General features: G+C 70.0%; 2 protein-coding genes across 5 annotated transcripts; both read right to left on the reverse strand.

Moving 5' to 3' along the window:
* Positions 1-674: 674 nt before the first annotated feature.
* On the reverse strand, positions 675-6,324 carry LOC138063586 (proteoglycan 4-like). 4 transcript variants are annotated; one of them, XM_068923268.1, is made up of 3 exons: positions 6,239-6,324; positions 3,805-4,993; positions 675-3,110 (listed from the first exon to the last, which is right to left on the reverse strand). In XM_068923268.1, the coding sequence occupies exon 3, from the start codon at positions 3,066-3,068 to the stop codon at positions 1,857-1,859; it is 1,212 nt and encodes a 403-aa protein (XP_068779369.1). In that variant the 5' UTR covers positions 3,069-3,110; positions 3,805-4,993; positions 6,239-6,324; the 3' UTR covers positions 675-1,856. The 4 variants fall into 4 exon arrangements, with proteins under 4 accessions (XP_068779369.1, XP_068779372.1, XP_068779368.1 ...); XM_068923271.1 differs by lacking the exon at positions 6,239-6,324 and having other exon boundaries at positions 675-3,080; positions 3,805-5,306; XM_068923267.1 differs by lacking the exon at positions 6,239-6,324 and having other exon boundaries at positions 3,805-5,305.
* Positions 6,325-7,530: 1,206 nt separating this feature from the next.
* PRF1 (perforin 1) lies at positions 7,531-13,159 on the reverse strand. Its single transcript, XM_068923353.1, has 2 exons — positions 11,868-13,159; positions 7,531-10,116 (listed from the first exon to the last, which is right to left on the reverse strand). The coding sequence occupies exons 1-2, from the start codon at positions 12,419-12,421 to the stop codon at positions 7,653-7,655; spliced, it is 3,018 nt and encodes a 1,005-aa protein (XP_068779454.1). The 5' UTR covers positions 12,422-13,159; the 3' UTR covers positions 7,531-7,652.
* Between the last annotated feature and the right edge of the window lie 2,972 nt (positions 13,160-16,131).

The raw sequence follows: 16,131 nt of genomic DNA on the forward strand, positions 1-16,131 counted from the left end.
TGGCTTGGAGTGGCTTGCTGGCCTCGTTGGTCATGTGAGGTGGGCCGAGGGCAGCCATGTTGGCTTGGGGTGGCCAGGAGTGGCTTGGTGGCCTCGTTGGTCACGTGGGGTGGGCCGAGGGCAGCCATGTTGGCTTGGGGTGGCCAGGAGTGGCTTGGTGGCCTCGTTGGTCATGTGGGGTGGGCCGAGGGTGGCCATGTTGGCTTGGAGCAGCCATCTGGGGTGGGCCGAGGGTGGCCATTTTGCATGGGGTGGCCAGAAGTGGCTTGGTGGCCATGTGGCGGTTGGGCTGAGGGCAGCCATGTTGTCTTGGGGTGGCCAGGAGTGGCTTGGTGGCCTCGTTGGCCATGTGGGGTGGGCCGAGGGTGGCCATGTTGGCTTGGGGTGGTCATGTGGGGTGGGCCGAGGGTGGCCATTTTGCGTGGGGTGGCCAGGAGTGGCTTGGTGGCCATGTGGGGGTTGGGCCGAGGGCAGCCATGTTGGCTTGGGGTGGCCAGGAGTGGCTTGGTGGCCTCGTTGGTCATGTGGGGTGGGCCGAGGGCGGCCATGTTGGCTTGGGGCACCCGGGAGCGGCCATATTGAGCTGACTCTCTGGAGAGCCATGATGGGTTGCGTGGCATGGGGACCGCCATGGCCTGGAGCTGACTAGAAGGCAGCCATGTTGGATTGGGCAGTTCTACAAGGCGGGCCAACTTGGCCTGGGCAGCGCTACGAAGGCGGCCATCTTGGCCTGGGCAGCGCTACGAAGGCGGCCATCTTGGAGTCCTCACCCAGACCTGTTTTGGAGCCGACTTTGGGCCATCCCGGCGCTGGGCGACTCGGTCCCGTGGAGCGCGGCGGCAGGCTGGGCTGCCCGGACGCCTGGGTCCCTCCCCAGCCTGGGGGCCGTTGGACAGGGCCGGGCTCTGGGCCGGGCTGACATGACATATCACGGGTCCCCAGACTTGCGGTTTGAGAGCTGTCAGGGCGGCGCCTCGTTAACTGCCAGGCTAATTAGCCAGGGGGTGGCAGCCCCCCACCCCAGCCCCTCCCCGTCCCCAACGAGTCAGCCCGGGAGGGACCAGAGGTGACAGACAGGGCTCGGATGCCCCCCGGCTGCCGTGGGGCTGGGACACCTGGGCTCCTCCCTCGGCTCCCAGGGGCCCAGGCGTCCGGGAGCAGAGGTTTTGGGGGAGGGGGAAGTGGGGAGATCAAACCAAACCGGGGAAACCGGGGAGCGACGGGTGTCCCCCCCCCCCCGGGCAGGCGCGGGGACACGCGTGGGGTCACGTCTGGGGACACAGGTGACACCAGAGCCCGGGGTTGGGGGGAAGTGAAAGGGGAAGCGGGAGGGCGACGGGGGCTGGAGCAGTGCCCGGACGCCTGGGCCCCCCGTAGCCAGGACTCGGTGCTGGGTTCAGGCCAATGCCGTTTATTAAATAGCTCCTCCCCCCGCCCCCCCCCCCAGCAACAACAAAAATCCGAAAGAAAAACCAAAAAACCCCCCCCCAACCCAAGACCAGCAGCGACCACCTCAAGATGCCACCACACGTGGCTGCTGGGGACATCACAGCGAGCCACCCGGACGCCTGGGCCCTCGGACGCGACGGGGTGGGTGGGAGGGGGACAAAACAGAGGGGGAAGGCCAGGACCCCGGACGCCTGGGCCCTCTCCCCCCCCCACCCCAAGCGGCCATGTGACCTGCAGGCACCGGGGCAGCAGAGCCCGGCCGCCCGGGTCCTGCCTGCAGCCCGTTGCCACCAAAGCCCTGACGTCAACAGGAAGCCACCACGGCTGTTGCGACGGGCGGAAAAACACCCGGCGGTTGGTGGGACGGGGATGGGGACGGGGGTGGGGGGGGCGGGGAAGAGGCGGAATTAGATGGGGGACATGTCCCGGGCGCCTGGGTCCCCTGGGGCCTCGCCGTTGGCAGGAGCCAACGGCTGCTCCTCGGGGCCCGGCAGCTCCTCCATGGCCACCGAGCAGGGCCGGGACCCGGAGGTGCGGAAGGTGCTGAGCGTGGCCACCTGCTGCCCCGTGGCCACCGTGGCCACCAGCGGCTCGGCCACCGCCTGCTCCTCCTCGGGCAGCTGGGCCGGCCCGGCCCAGGGTCTGAACGACGTGGACCCCGAGTGGGCTCGTTCCCAGCACCGCCAGGCCAGCACTGCCACTGCCGCCACCACCACCACCAAGGCCACCATGGCCACCACCACAGGTAGCCACGGCTTCATGGCCTGCTCGGAGCTCGCTGCCACCGTCAACAGCTCGCGGAGCTCCGTCGGTGATGCCGCGTCCACCAGGTGCTTCCTGGGGCTCATGGTGGCCACCAAGGCTGGCTTGTAGCTGGTGGTGGCCAGTTCGGGGCTGGTGGTGGTCGGTTCGGGGCTAGTGGTGGCCAGTTCAGAGCTGGTCATGGCTGGTTCGGGACTAGTGGTGGCCGGTTCAGGGCTGGTTGTGGCCGGTTGGGGGCTAGTGGTGGCCGGTTCGGAGCTGGTCATGGCCAGTTCGTGGCTAGTGGTGGCCGGTTCAGGGCTGGTCGTGGCCGGTTGGGGGCTAGTGGTGGCCGGTTCGGAGCTGGTCATGGCCAGTTCGTGGCTAGTGGTGGCCGGTTCAGGGCTGGTCGTGGCCGGTTTGGGGCTAGTGGTGGCCGGTTCAGAGCTGGTCGTGGCCGGTTCGGGACTAGTGGTGGCTGGTTCGGAGCTGGTCGTGGCCGGTTTGGGGCTGGTCGTGGCCAGTTCGGGGCTAGTGGTGACCGGTTCAGAGGTGGCCATGCCCAGTTCAGAGCTGGTCATGGCCGGTTCGGGGCTGGTGGTGGCAGGTCCTGAGCTCATGAGGGCCTCTGTGGCCGGTTTGGGGCTCATTGTGGCCACCAGCTCCCTGCTGGGGCTCGAGGTGGTCATCTCAAGGATCCATGTGGCCATCAGGGCCATCGTAGGGCTCATCTTGGCCGTCCCAGTGCTCATGGTGGCCATGAAGGTCATGCTGCGGCTCAGCAGGGCGCTCTCGGTCAGGGAGACCACGTGGGTGGCACAGGTGGCCAGGAGGACACAGAGGGCGGTGGCCCAGGGGGCCGTGAAGCAGCCCCCCATGGCTCTGGGAGGCTGGTGGGAGAGGTGGGAGGGGCCTGAGACCTGTGGGCCCCAGGGAGGGTATCACCTGGGGAAGGGATCCGGAAGGCCCCGTAGCCCAGCCCCATGGCACACCAGGAACCCCCCACAGTGCCCTTGGGTTCCCCAAGACCCCATGGCCTCCTGAGACCCCCCCCGGGACCTCCAGAGCACCCCTGGGACACCTGAGACCCCATGGGACCTCCAGAGCATCCCCTGGGACACCTGAGACCCCCTCCATGGGACCTCCAGAGCACCCTTGGGACACCTGAGACCCCATGGGACCTCCAGAGCACCCTTGGGCCCCCTAAGATCCCATGGGACCTTCTGAGACCCCATGGGACCTCCAGAGCACCCCTGGGACACCTGAGACCCCATGGGACCTCCAGAGCACCTTTGGGCCCCCCCAAGACCCCATGGGACCTCCAGAGCACCCTTGGGTCCCCCAAGCCCCCAGGCACCTTTGGGTCCCATGGGACCTCCATGCCACCCTTGAGACCTCCAAAGCCCCACAGTGCCCCTGGCGCCCCCCCCAATGACACCCTTGGGCTCCCCAAGACCTCACGAGCCCCTCAGTGACCCCCTGTGCCTCCCAGCGGTTCCCATCCCACCCCCCCATTCCCACGTGTTCCCCTGCCCCACGGCAGCACCCCGGGGACCCCCGGCGACTCCGCGACCCCCCCCACCCCCAGCTGCTCCTTGCCCGCACCCCCCCTACCTGTGAGGCCAGGCGGGGGGCCGGGGCGCCGGGGGGCTCCGGGGGCCGGTAGCCGTTGGTGTGGGGAAAGAGTGAGCGCGCCGGAGGGCAGGAAGTGGGGAGCAGTGTCGAAGGGCAGGAAGCGCCCCACCCAGGTGGGGCGGGGCCGGGCCCCCATGCGGCCCTGCCAGGAATAATGGCAGCTTCGGGGCTCCCCAGGAGTCCTCGGGCAGGAAGCAACGGCTTCAGGGTGCCCCAAGAGCCATGGGAGACACTGGTGGTTTCCAGGCTCCCCAGAGGTCCTAGGAGACACTGCTGGTTTCAGGAGAGGGGAGGTCTCCACAAGTCCTGAGAGATCCTGGTGGTTTCAACGCTCCCCATAGTTACTGGGAGACACTTCTGGTTTTGGAGGGGAGTTTCCATAAGTCCTGGGAGATCTTGGTGGTTTCAAGGTTCCCCATAGATCCTAGGACCTCCTGGCGGTTTCAGGGCTCCCTATAAGTCCTGGACAATCTTGGTGGTTTCAAGGTTCCCCATAGGTCCTCAGACTTGTTAGCAGTTTCAGGATCCCCCCATAAGTCTTGGGAGGTGCCAATGTTTTTGGGGCAGCCCAAAGTCCAAGGAGGTGCCAGCGGTTTTGGGGGGACCAGCCCCACCTGGGACTCCCCCACTGGGTCTCCAGTATGTCCATGTCCATGGCCGTGTCCGTGTCTGCATCCGTGTCCATGTGCAGCCTGAAGTCCTGGGAGGTCCCAGTGGTTTCAAAGCCCCCCCTTAAAGTCCTGGGAGATGCTGGTGGTTTCAGGGTTCCCCTGAAGTCCTGGGAGATGTCGATGGTTTCACGGCTCCCCCTAAAGTCCTGGGAGATCCTGGCAGTTTCAGGCCCCTCCTGAAGTTCTGGGAGATGCTGGTGGTTTTGGGGTTCCCCTAAAGTCCTGGGAGAGGCTGATGGTTTCAAAGCCCCCCCCCCCAAGTCCTGGGAGATGCTGGCGGTTTCAGAGTTCCCCTGAAGATCTGGGAGATGTCGACGGTTTCACGGCTCCCCTAAAGTCCTGGGAGATGCTGGTGGTTTCAGAGCTCCCCTAAAGTCCTGGGAGATGCTGGTGGTTTCAGAGCTCCTCTAAAGTCCTGGGAGATGCTGGTGGTTTCAGAGCCCCCCCCCCCCCAAAGTCCTGGGAGATGCTGGTGGCTTCGGAGCGCCCCATAGGTCCTAGGAGGCCCCAGCAGTTTCAAGGTGCCCCATGGGGGGGGAGGGGGAGGAAGAGGCAGGCAGCAGTGGGTCACAGGCGGCAGTTTCAAGGCACCCCGCCGCACCTGGCCGGCAGTTTCGGGGGCCCCCCCCCCCGCGGCTACCCGCCGCGGCCCAGCCCGCCGCGGCCGAAGAAGTCGTGGATGTCCTGGAGGGTGACGTGGGGCTGGGGGGGCCCCCCGGCGCCCGCCGGGGCCTCGGGTGCCTCCTCGCCCCACGGCGGGGGGACGACCCACAGGTCCGGGGGGGCCGGGGGCCGGCCCCCCAGCAGCCGCTGGCACAGCAGCCCCCCCGCCACCACGAAGGCCCCCCCCAGGGCCCCCAGCCCCACCATGGCCCCCAGGCAGCGCCCGCAGGGGGGCGGCCGCCCCCAGGGCGAGGCCGTGGGGCGCCCCACGGCCCCCGGGGCCCACAGCAGCGCCAGCAGCAGTGCCGGCCCCAGGGCCGGCCCCAGCGGAGGCATGGCCGCCCGGGGGGTGGGGGGAGCTGCTGTGGGGCCGGGGGGGGGGCTATGGGGCTGGAGAACCTCTATGGAGCTGGGGAGGGGGGGGCTCTGTGGGGCTGGGGAGGGGTCTGTGGGGCTGCTCTGGGGCAGTGGTGTCCCCACAGCCCTAGGGGCTGCAATGGGGCAGGGGGTCCCTATGGGGCAGGGGGGTGGCTATGGGTCTGGAGGACCTCTATGGGTCTAGAGGAACTCTATGGGGCTGTAGAATCTCTAGGGGGCTGGGGGGGGTCTGTGGGGCTGGGGAGGGGTCTATGAGGCTGCTATGGAGCAGGGGGACCCTATGGGGCAGGGGGTGTCGCTATGGGTCTGGAGGACCTCTATGGGTCTGGAGGAGCTCCATGAGGCTGGAGGACGTCTATGGGCCTGGGGGGGGGGATCTGTGGGGCTGGGGAGGGATCTATGGGGCTGCTCTGGGGCAGGGGTGTTCCCACAGCCCTGGGGGGGTGCTATGGGGCAGGGGGACCCTATGGGGCACGGGGGTGTCGCTATGGGTCTGGAGGACCTCTATGGGTCTGGAGGACCTCTATGAGGCTGGAGAACCTCTATGGGGCTGGAGAACCTCTAGGGGGCTGGAGGGGGGGGTTCTGTGGGGCTGCTCTGGGGCAGGAGGGTCTCCGTGGGGCTAGGGGGGGCGGGAGCATCCCTAGGCTCCCCATGGGGCGGCTGTGGGGCAGGGGGGCCGCCGGCGGGGCATGACTCACCTCGGCTCCGTGGGGCGGCCGTGGGGCCCGGCGGGCGGCGGGGATGTGGCGCCGGCCCCGTGACGGCGCCTTTCCGCCCGCTGCCTCGGCAGCGCCGGCCCGCCCCACGCTTGGGGGGCCCGGCGGGGGTGGCGCCGCCCGGGGGGGCCCCTGGGGACCCGAGGGCTGGCCCTGGCGCTCCGTCCCTCCCGGAAGCCTGGGCCCCCTCCGGGGACGCCTGGGCCCCTCAGGGATGTCTGGGTCCCTCAGCAACATCTAGGTCCCTCCCGGAAGCCTGGGCCCCCCAGAAATGTCTAGGTCCCTTGAGGACGCCTGGGCCCCCCCAGGGATATCTGGGGTCCCTTGAGGACGCCTGGGCCCCCCCCCAGGGATATCTGGGTCCCTTGAGGACGCCTGGGCCCCCCCAGGGATATCTGGGGTCCCTTGAGGACGCCTGGGCCCCCCCCCAGGGATATCTGGGTCCCTTGGGGACGTCTGGGTCCCTCAGGGTCCCCCGAGGACACCTGGGTCCTTCAGGGACATCTGGGTTCCTCCTGGAAGCCTGGGCCCCTCCGAGGACGCCTGGGCCCCCCCCAAGGATTCCTGGACCCCTTCGGGGACACCTGGGTCCCCTGAGGATGCCTGAGCCCCCCGGGGCACCTGGGTCCCTGGGGGTCACTTGGGTCCCTCAAGGACACCTGGGTCCCTTGGGGACACCTTGCCCCCCCCCCCCCCCCGCAGGGATGTCTAGGTCCCTCAGGGATGTCTGGGTTCCCTGAGGACACCTGGGCCCCCCAAGAACATCTAGGTCCCTTGGGGACACCTGGGCCCCTCAGGGACATCTGGGTCCCCCGAGGACTCCTGGACCCCCCCCCAAGGACACCTGGGCCCCCCAGGGACGCCTGGGCCCCTCCTGATGCCTGGGTCCAGCCTTGATACCCACGTGGGTCGGGGTGGTGGCTACCTGGACACCTGGGTCCCCAACTGGGGGTGGAGCATGATGCCCAGATGCCCCCATAGTTGGCCCCACCCTGTTCTGCCAGAGGCCCCACCCCCTCTATCTGGCCCCACCCTCCCAGTCCTGGCCCCACCCCCCAGCTCAGGCCACACACCCCCGTGGGGCACCTCCGGAGCCGTGGGGCACCCGTGGGGCGGGGGTGGGACCACAGCCTGGGCACCTGCATGGGCATCACATGAGGACCCAGGCGTCCGGCCTGGCCCCTCTGCCCCCGTGTCCCTCCCATCTCCTTGCCCGGACGCCTGGGCCCGCTTCCCCCTGCCCCTAACCACAAGACAACATGGAGGCCAGAGGCTGCAGCCAAAAGCGTTTACTCCCAGCTCGGCTGGGGCTGGAAGTGGGGCTGGAAGGGGGGCTGGAGGACCCTCCCCACGGCCGGATGACGGAGTCGGGGGGGGGGTCTCCCCCAAGGCCCGATCATGGAGCCATGGGGTCTGCGGAGGGTTGGGAGCCGGATGTGGGAGCCGGGGGGTCTGGAGGACCATCCCCAGAGCTGGGTGGTGGAGCTAGGAGGTCCTGGAAGGTCGTCTTGAAGCTGGATGCTGGATCCAGGTGGTCTGAGAAGGTCTCAAAGCCGGATTCTGGATCCAGATGGTCCAGGAAGGTCTCCTCGAAGCCAGAGGCTTCATCCAGGTGGTCTGGGAAGTTCTCCTTGAAGCCAGAGGCTTCATCCAGGTGGTCCGGGAAGTTCTCCTCAAAGCCAGCTGCTGGATCCAGGTGGTCCGTGATGACCTCCCCGAGGCTGGAGGCTTCATCCGGCGGGTCATGGCTGAGGCCGGAGGCCAGGCCCGGTCGGCCGGCCAGGGAGACGTTGCGGCCAAGCGCCGGCTCCCGCGGGACCTGGTCGAAGTCGGGGGGCGGCCAGGGCCCCCGGAAGGCCTCGGGGTCGGGTGACTCGGGGCCGTCGTCCTCCTCCTCCTCCTCCTCCTGGCCGGGCCAAGGCACGGGGCCGCCGCCAGGGCCGGGCGGCCAACGGGAGAGGCGGTGGAGAGGCGGGCCGGTGGGTGGCCGGGGGGCGTCGCCATGACACAGCGGTCCCCCCAAGCCCGGCCCGCAGGTCACCTCGTAGGAGTAGTCGAGGCGGCCATATTGGACGTAGCAGACGACCGGCCGAGGGCTCGGACCGGCGGCCAACGGCTCCTGGCAGGCGCCCAAGCGGTCGTCGTCCCAGCCGTGGTCGTGGTCCCAGATCTCCACGCGGAGGTGGGCGCCGGGGGCCAGCTCCACCAGCCCGAAGTCCAGGCGGGCGCCCCAGGTGGGCGCGTCGTTCTCGGGCACGGTGGCCGTGCGCAGCCAGCGCCCGCCGAAGCCCACCCGCACGTAGGCGTCGGTGCGCGAGCCGTAGTCGCCCCACAGGCCGCGGGCGGCCGCCACCGTCACGGCCAGCCGGGCCGCCCCCCGCCGCCGGGCGCAGCACTCGGCCGTCAGCGCCGCGCTCGGCACGCACCCGCACCTGCACGGCCCCGCCGGCCCGTCGCCGCCGTCACCCGCCGCCGCCGCCGCCACCGCCAGCTCGGCCACCAGGCGGGCGGCGGCGGTGGCCGCCAGCTCGGCGGCGGGGGCGGCGGCCGTCTTGGCGACCGTTTCAGGGGCTGCTTTGGTGTCAGTGTCTCTCTTGGAGGTCACCTCGGGGGCCAGCTTGGCGGTCATCCCAGAGGCCATCTTGGCACTTGTCTTGGTGGTCATCTCAGAGTCCATCTTGGCACCCATCTTGGTGCCCCTCTTGGAGGTCATCTCAGGGGCCAGCTTGGCGGTCATCCCAGAGGCCATCTTGGCATCTGTCTTAGTGCTCCTCTGGGTAGTCATCTCAGGGGCCATCTTCATGCCCCTCTTGGAGGTCATCTCAGAGTCCATCTTGGCACCCATCTTGGTGCCCCTCTTGGAGGTCATCTCAGAGTCCATCTTGGCATCCATCTTGGTGCCCCTCTTGGCAGTCATCTCAGCGGCCATCTTGGTGATCATCTCAGGGGTCATGTGGGTGGCCATCTTGGCGGCTATCTTGGCGGTCATCTCGGGGACCATCTTGGCGGCCATCTCGGAGACCATCTCGGTGGCCATCTTGGTGGTCATCTTGTCGGTCATCTCAGAGGCCATCTTGGCCATCTTGGCAGCCATCTCGGCAGCCATCTTGGGGGCCATGCCAGCGGCCGTCTCAGCGGCCATCTTGGCGATCATCTTGGGGGACGTGTCAGTGACGATCTTGGCGGCTATCTTGGCGGTCATCTTGGGGGCCATCTTGGCGGCCATCTTGGCGGCCATCTTGGCGGCTGTCTCGGGGGCGGCAGGGCGGGCGGCGCGGGGGCAGGCGGCACTGCAGTTGCCCCGCACGGCCCGCGAGGCCACGTAGTGCCCCACGGCCGCCCGCAGGGCCGCCCGCCGTGGATCGCCCCGGGGCAGCAGCGTGTGCAGCGGCCGCAGCGAGGCCGACACCAGCCCCGGCAGGGCCGGCAGCCGCCGCAGCCAGGCGGCCCGGGCCGCGGGGTTGCCGTAGAGGACGTCCTCATGGCCGCCACCTCCTTCCACCTCCACCAGGCGCTCGGTGAAGGTCTCGTGGAAGGAGGCGGAGGCGGCGTTGTGGCGGCGGTCGCGGCGGCAGGCGGCGGCGGTGGCCGAGAAGCGGCCGCCGAGCAACGTGGCCTCGGCCGCCAGGCAGTCGGCCACCTCGCGGGCGCTGGTGCCGGCCAAGGAGGCGCGACAGGCCCGCACGGCCGTCACGGCCCGCAGTCGCCCGCCCAACCGGGCCGCCTGCACGTAGTGGGTGCCGTAGGCCGCCAGCAGCTCCGCGTAGTCATCCGCCGTGGCCGGCCCGAAGCGGGGCGGCAGCGCTCGGACCGCCCGCACAAAGTGGGGCGACAGCCGGGCCTGCGGCGAGGCCCACAGCCTGTGGGGAGACGGGGGTGGCATGGCGGAGGCGTCTGGGAGAACTATGGGGCAGCAGGAGGGGGTCTAGGGGTGCTATTGTGGGTATGGGAGGGGGATGAGAGATGTGGCAGGGGGGTCTGTGGGATGGGGTCTATGGGGGTTTTGGGGTGCTATTGTGGGCGTGGGAGGGGGATGAGAGATGTGGGGGGGTCTATGGGGTGGTGGGGTGGGGTCTATGGGGGTTTTGGGGTGCTATTGTGGGCATGGGAGGGGGATGAGAGATGTGGGGGGGTCTATGGGGTGGTAGGGTGGGGGTCTATGGGGGTTTAGGGGTGCTATTGTGGGCATGGGAGGGGGATGAGAGATGTGGGGGGTCTATGGGGTGGTGGGGTGGGGTCTATGGGGGTTTAGGGGTGCTATTGTGGGCATGGGAGGGGGATGAGAGATGTGTGAGGAGTCTATGGGGTGGTGGGGTAGGGTCTACGGGGGTCTAGGGGTGCTATTGTGGGTGTGGGAGGGGGATGAGAGATGTGTGAGGAGTCTATGGGGTGGTGGGGTAGGGTCTACGGGGGTCTAGGGGTGCTATTGTGGGTGTGGGAGGGGGATGAAGGATGTGTGAGGGGTCTATGGGAGTCTGGGGGTGCTATTGGAGGTGTGGGATGGATGGAGGGATGGATGGAGGCCAGGGTGGAAGGAGGGATGGATGGAGGCAAGGGTAGAAGCAGAGACGGAGGAATGGATGGAGATGAGGCTGGATGGAGGTGAGGCTGGAAGAAGGGATGGATGGAGGGATAGATGGAGGGATGGTCGGAGGGCTGGATGGAGGGCTGGATGCAGGGACAGATGGAGGGTTGGATGGAGGTGAGGCTGGAAGAAGGGATGGACAGAGGCATAGACAGAGGGGTGGTCGGAGGGCTGGAAAGAGGGATGGATGGAGGTGAGGCTGGATGGAGGGCTGGATGGAGGGCTGGATGGAGGTGAGGCTGGATGGAGGGCTGGATGGAGGGCTGGAGGGAGGTGAGGCTGGATGGAGGTGAGGCTGGATGGAGGGCTGGATGGAGGTGAGGCTGGATGGAGGTGAGGCTGGATGGAGGGCTGGATGGAGGGACAGATGGAGGGATGGAGGGAGGGATGGAGGGAGGGAGGGGTGGAGGGAGGTGAGGCTGGATGGAGGGATGGTTGGAGGGCTGGAAGGAGGGACGGATGGAGAGAGAGATGGATTGATGGAGGTGAGGCTGGATGGAGAGATGGCTGGAGGGACAGATGGAGGGCTGGCTGGAAGAAGGGATGGATGGAGGGACGGATGGAGGGATGGATGGAGGTGAGGCTGGAAGAAGGGCTGGATGGAGGGCTGGAAGGAGGGACGGATGGAGGGACGGATGGAGGGACGGATGGAAGAAGGGATGGATGGAGGGCTGGAAGGAGGGATGGAGGGAGGGAGGGATGGAGGGTTGGATGGAGGGACGGATGGAGGGACAGATGGAGGGCTGGCTGGAAGAAGGGATGGAGGGAGGGACGGATGGAGGGTTGGATGGAGGAACAGATGGAGGGACAGATGGAGGGATGGATGGAGGGATGGATGGAGGTGAGGCTGGAAGGAGGGCTGGAAGGAGGGCTGGAAGGAGGGACGGATGGAGGGACGGATGGAAGAAGGGATGGATGGAGGGCTGGAAGGAGGGACGGATGGAGGGACGGATGGAGGGACGGATGGAGGGACGGGCGGAGGGACGGGCCGGACGGCGGCGGCAGGGGGCCGTGGGCCGGGCTCACCAGTAGTGGACGCACTCGAGGTGGAGGGCGGCGAAGGTGTAGGTGTCCTCCTGCTCCTTCTGCAGGCTGAACTCGGCCAGGCGGGAGTGGGAGCCGGCCATGGCCAGGGCGCTGCCGGCCCCGGGCCGCACGGCCGCCCCCAGCCCCAGGCGCCAGCGGCCGGCCGCCGCCGCCGCCGCCGCCTGCACCAGCCCCACGGCCGAGCGTTGGGTGGCCGCCGCCACCCGTTGGGCGCAACGGGCCCCCGGCCGCCAACCGCCGACCGCCGCCGGCAGCCGGTAGAGCCGGCCGCCCCGCAGCGGGTCGGCGCAGAGCACGCACCAGCCCCCGGGTCGCCGTCTCGGCCCCGGGCCGGCCGCCAGCACCCCGCCGCCCTCGGGCGTCAGCTCCAACGTGGTGACGTCCAACCCTCGGCCCAACACGTCGGCTCCCGGCACCGGGGGACGGGCCGCGGCGCAGGCCGGTCCCCGGACCTGTCGGCACTGGGCCCGGCCTGGGCGACACCGCAGGAGCCACAGCAGGACCAGCAGGGCCAGCCAGGGCCGGCCCGGCATGGCGGCCGCGGGAGGAGGTGGTGGTGGTGGTGGTGGTGGTGGCACCTCGAGGGTGGGGGGATCTGCTGGCGGGAGACAGGGAGGTGGGGGACGTGGGGATGGGGTCACGGAGGTGGGGACATGGGCTTGGGGACGTGGGGATGGGGACATCCAGGTGGGATCATGGGCTTGGGGACATCAAGGTGGGGACACGGGGATGGGGACATGGAGGTGGGATCGTGGGCTTGGGGACATGGGGATGGGGACATGGAGGTGGGATCGTGGGCTTGGGGACGTGGGGGTGGGGGACATGGGCTTGGGGACGTGGAAGTGGGGACATGGAGGTGGGGACGTGGGGATGGGGACATCGAGGTGGGATCATGGGCATGGGGACATGGAGGAGGGGGACATAGGGATGGGGACATCCAGGTGGGATCATGGGCTTGGGGACATGGGGATGGGGACATCCAGGTGGGCTCATGGGCTTGGGGACATCAAGGTGGGGACATGGGGATGGGGACATCAAGGTGGGATCATGGGCTTGGGGACATGGGGGTGGGGGACGTGGGCATGGGGACGTGGAAGTGGGGAAATGGAAGTGGGGACATGGGGATGGGGACACCGAGGTGGGATCATGGGCGTGGGGACACAGAGGTGGGGGCTGTGGGGATGGGGACCTGCTGGCAGGAGACACAGAGGTGGAGACGTGGGGATGGGGACATCTAGGTGGGATCATGGGCTTGGGGACATCAAGGTGGGGACATGGGGATGGGGACATCAAGGTGGGCACATGAGCATGGGGACATGGGGATGGGGACATCGAGGTGGGATCATGGGCTTGGGGACGTGGGGATGGGGACACAGAGGTGGGGACATGGGCATGGGGACACGGGGGGGACGTGGAGGTGGAGACGTGGGGATGGGGACACAGAGGTGGGGACATGGGCATGGGGACGTGGAGGTGGGATCGTGGGCTTAGGGTCATCAAAGTGGGGACATGGGGATGGGGACATCGAGGTGGGATCATGGGCGTGGGGACACGGGGGGGGGGATGTGGGGATGGGGACCTGCTGGCAGGAGACACAGAGGTGGAGACGTGGGGATGGGGGACACAGAGGTGGGGACATGGGCTTGGGGACATCAAGGTGGGGACATGGGGATGGGGACATCAAGGTGGGATCATGGGCTTGGGGACGTGGGGGTGGGGGACGTGGAAGTGGGGACATGGAGGTGGGGACGTGGGGATGGGGACACGGAGATGGGCGCATGGGGACACGGAGGTGGGGATGTGGGGGTGAGGACATCGAGGTGGGGACGTGGGGAGGGGGACACCAAGGTGGGCTCATGGGCTTGGGGACATGGAGGTGGGGACGTGGGGATGGGGATGTGGGGCAGCAGGAGGGGGAGGTGGCCCTGGAGCATTCATGAGGCCCCCGGACGCCTGGGCCCCCTGTCCCAGCCCCGGACGCCTGGGCCCCCCGTCTCAGCCCCGGGGGGCTGGCGAGGCCCCCGGACGCCTGGGCCCCTGCGTACTCACCAGCGGGTGCGGCGCGGGTGGGGGCCGGCGCCCGGGGGGGCCCGTTACATCCTGCCCCCCCCCCCCCGGCGGCGGGGGCAGGGCCGGGCCTGCGGCTTCGCAGCTCCCTGAGTCACCCCCCCACGCGGCCCGGACGCCTGGGCTCTCGCCCGCCCACCCCACTTCCGATGGGGGAGGGCAGGACGCCTGGGCCCCCCCGGCTGGGGCGGGTGGCCAGCGCCCCCAACTCGGATTGGGGGGCCAGGTCTAAACCCCCCAGACCCCACCACCACCACCACCCAGGGGCCCAGGCGTCCGGGAGGGGCCCAGGCGTCCGGGGCCCAGGCGTCCGGGGACCCCTGCTCCTCCCTGCACCCTCCTGCTGCCCTTCGGGGGCCCAGGCGTCCGGGAGGGGCCCAGGCGTCCGGGGCCCAGGCGTCCGGGGACCCCCCGCTCCTCCCCGCACCCCCCTGATGCCCTCCGGGGGCCCAGGCGTCCGGGGGAGCCAAGGCATCCGGGGACCCCTGCTCCTCCCCGCACCCCCCTCCTGCTCTCCAGGGGCCCAGGCGTCCGGGAGGGGCCCAGGCATCCGAGGGCCCAGGTGTCCAGGGACCCTCGCTCCTCCCCGCACCCCCCTGATGCCCTCCGGGGGCCCAGGCGTCCGGGAGGGGCCCAGGCGTCCAGGGACCCCCCCGCTCCTCCCCGCACCCCCCTCCTGCTCTCCAGGGGCCCAGGCGTCCGGGAGGGGCCCAGGCGTCCGAGGACCCCTGCTCCTCCCTGCACCCTCCTGCTGCCCTCCGGAGGCCCAGGCGTCCAGGATGGGCCCAGGTGTCCGGGGAGGGACCCAGGTGTCCGAGAGGGGCCCAGGTGTCCGGGGAGGGACCCAGGTGTCCGAGAGGGGCCCAGGCATCCGGGGGGGCCCAGGTGTCCGGGAGGGGCCCAGGTGTCCGGGAGGGGCCCAGGCGTCCGGGCGACCCCCGCTCCCGTTGGTCCCCCCGCCCCCCCCGCTCCCGGTGGCCCCCGCGCCGGCGCCGGCGGCTCCTAAAGGAGCCCGGGGGGCGGGGCCAGGAGGGGGCGGGGCTTATAGGGGAGGGGCGGGCGTCGTCAGGGGGCGGGGCCGGAGTGGAGGCGGGGCTTGGAGGGGCGGGGTGGGGTGGGGCTTGGGGAGGGGGCGGGGCCGGGTCCCCTGGGCGCCGCCCTGTGCTGCGGGGGCCGCAGGGGCCGGTCGGGGATGGGGGGGGGTCTGGGGGGGGGCCGGACGCCTGGGCCCCCGGTGGGGGGGGGTTCGGGGGGGGCAGCCCGGACGCCTGGGCCCCTCGGGGGGGGCTCAGGGGAGGGCGGCCCGGACGCCTGGGCCCCTCGGGAGGGTTCGGGGGGGGCGGCCCGGACGCCTGGGCCCCTCGGGGGGGCTCTGGGGGGGGGCAGCCCCACACCGCTGACCCACATCCTGCCCCACTGTCACGCCTGCAGCTGGCGGCCCGGACGCCTGGGCCCCTGCCGGCGTGTGGGGTGACGCACGCGCCCCCCCCCCCCCCCCCCCCCGGTGACTCATGGCTGCGGGGAGCCGGCAGCCGGGGCGTGGGGGCGCCCGGACGCCTGGGCCCCTCCCGGACGCCTGGGCCCCCGGAGGGCAGGAGGGGGGGTGTGGGGAGGAGCGGGGGGGTCCCCGGACGCCTGGGCCCCTCCTGGACGCCTGGGCCCCCGGAAACCTGGGCCCCCAGTGTGGGGGGGGGGGGTCAGTGAGGCAGAGCGGGGGGGCCCGGACGCCTGGGCCCCTCAGGGGGTTTTCACCTGGTTCTGGACTGATTTCAGCCGCGTCGGCCCCGAATTCACCCAGTTTGGGGTGAATTTCACCCAGTCTCGGGTGGGTCGCCCCTCCCCCCTCGCTCCTCCCCCCCCCCCCAATCCCGTTTCGGACCTTTTGGGTCCAGGTCGAGGGGTGTCGGGGCCGTGTTCCCCCCCCCCACCCACTGGGGGCCCAGGCGTCCGGGCCCCCCGCTCTGCCCCACCGACCCCCCACCCCCACCGGGGGCCCAGGCGTCCGGGCCCAGGGAAATGGGGAACGAAGCGCCCGGCCCCCGCCCCCCCCCCCCGCCGTGGTTTTGACACTTCCCGGCCACGGGGCGGCCCGGACACCTGGGCCCCTTGTGATTGGGGGGGGGGTCAGTGGGGCGGGGGGGGAGGACGAGTCACCGCCCCCCCCCCGGGGTGGCTG

The sequence above is a fragment of the Struthio camelus genome, chromosome 32, assembly GCF_040807025.1.
Source record: "Struthio camelus isolate bStrCam1 chromosome 32, bStrCam1.hap1, whole genome shotgun sequence".
NCBI lineage: Eukaryota > Metazoa > Chordata > Aves > Struthioniformes > Struthionidae > Struthio > Struthio camelus.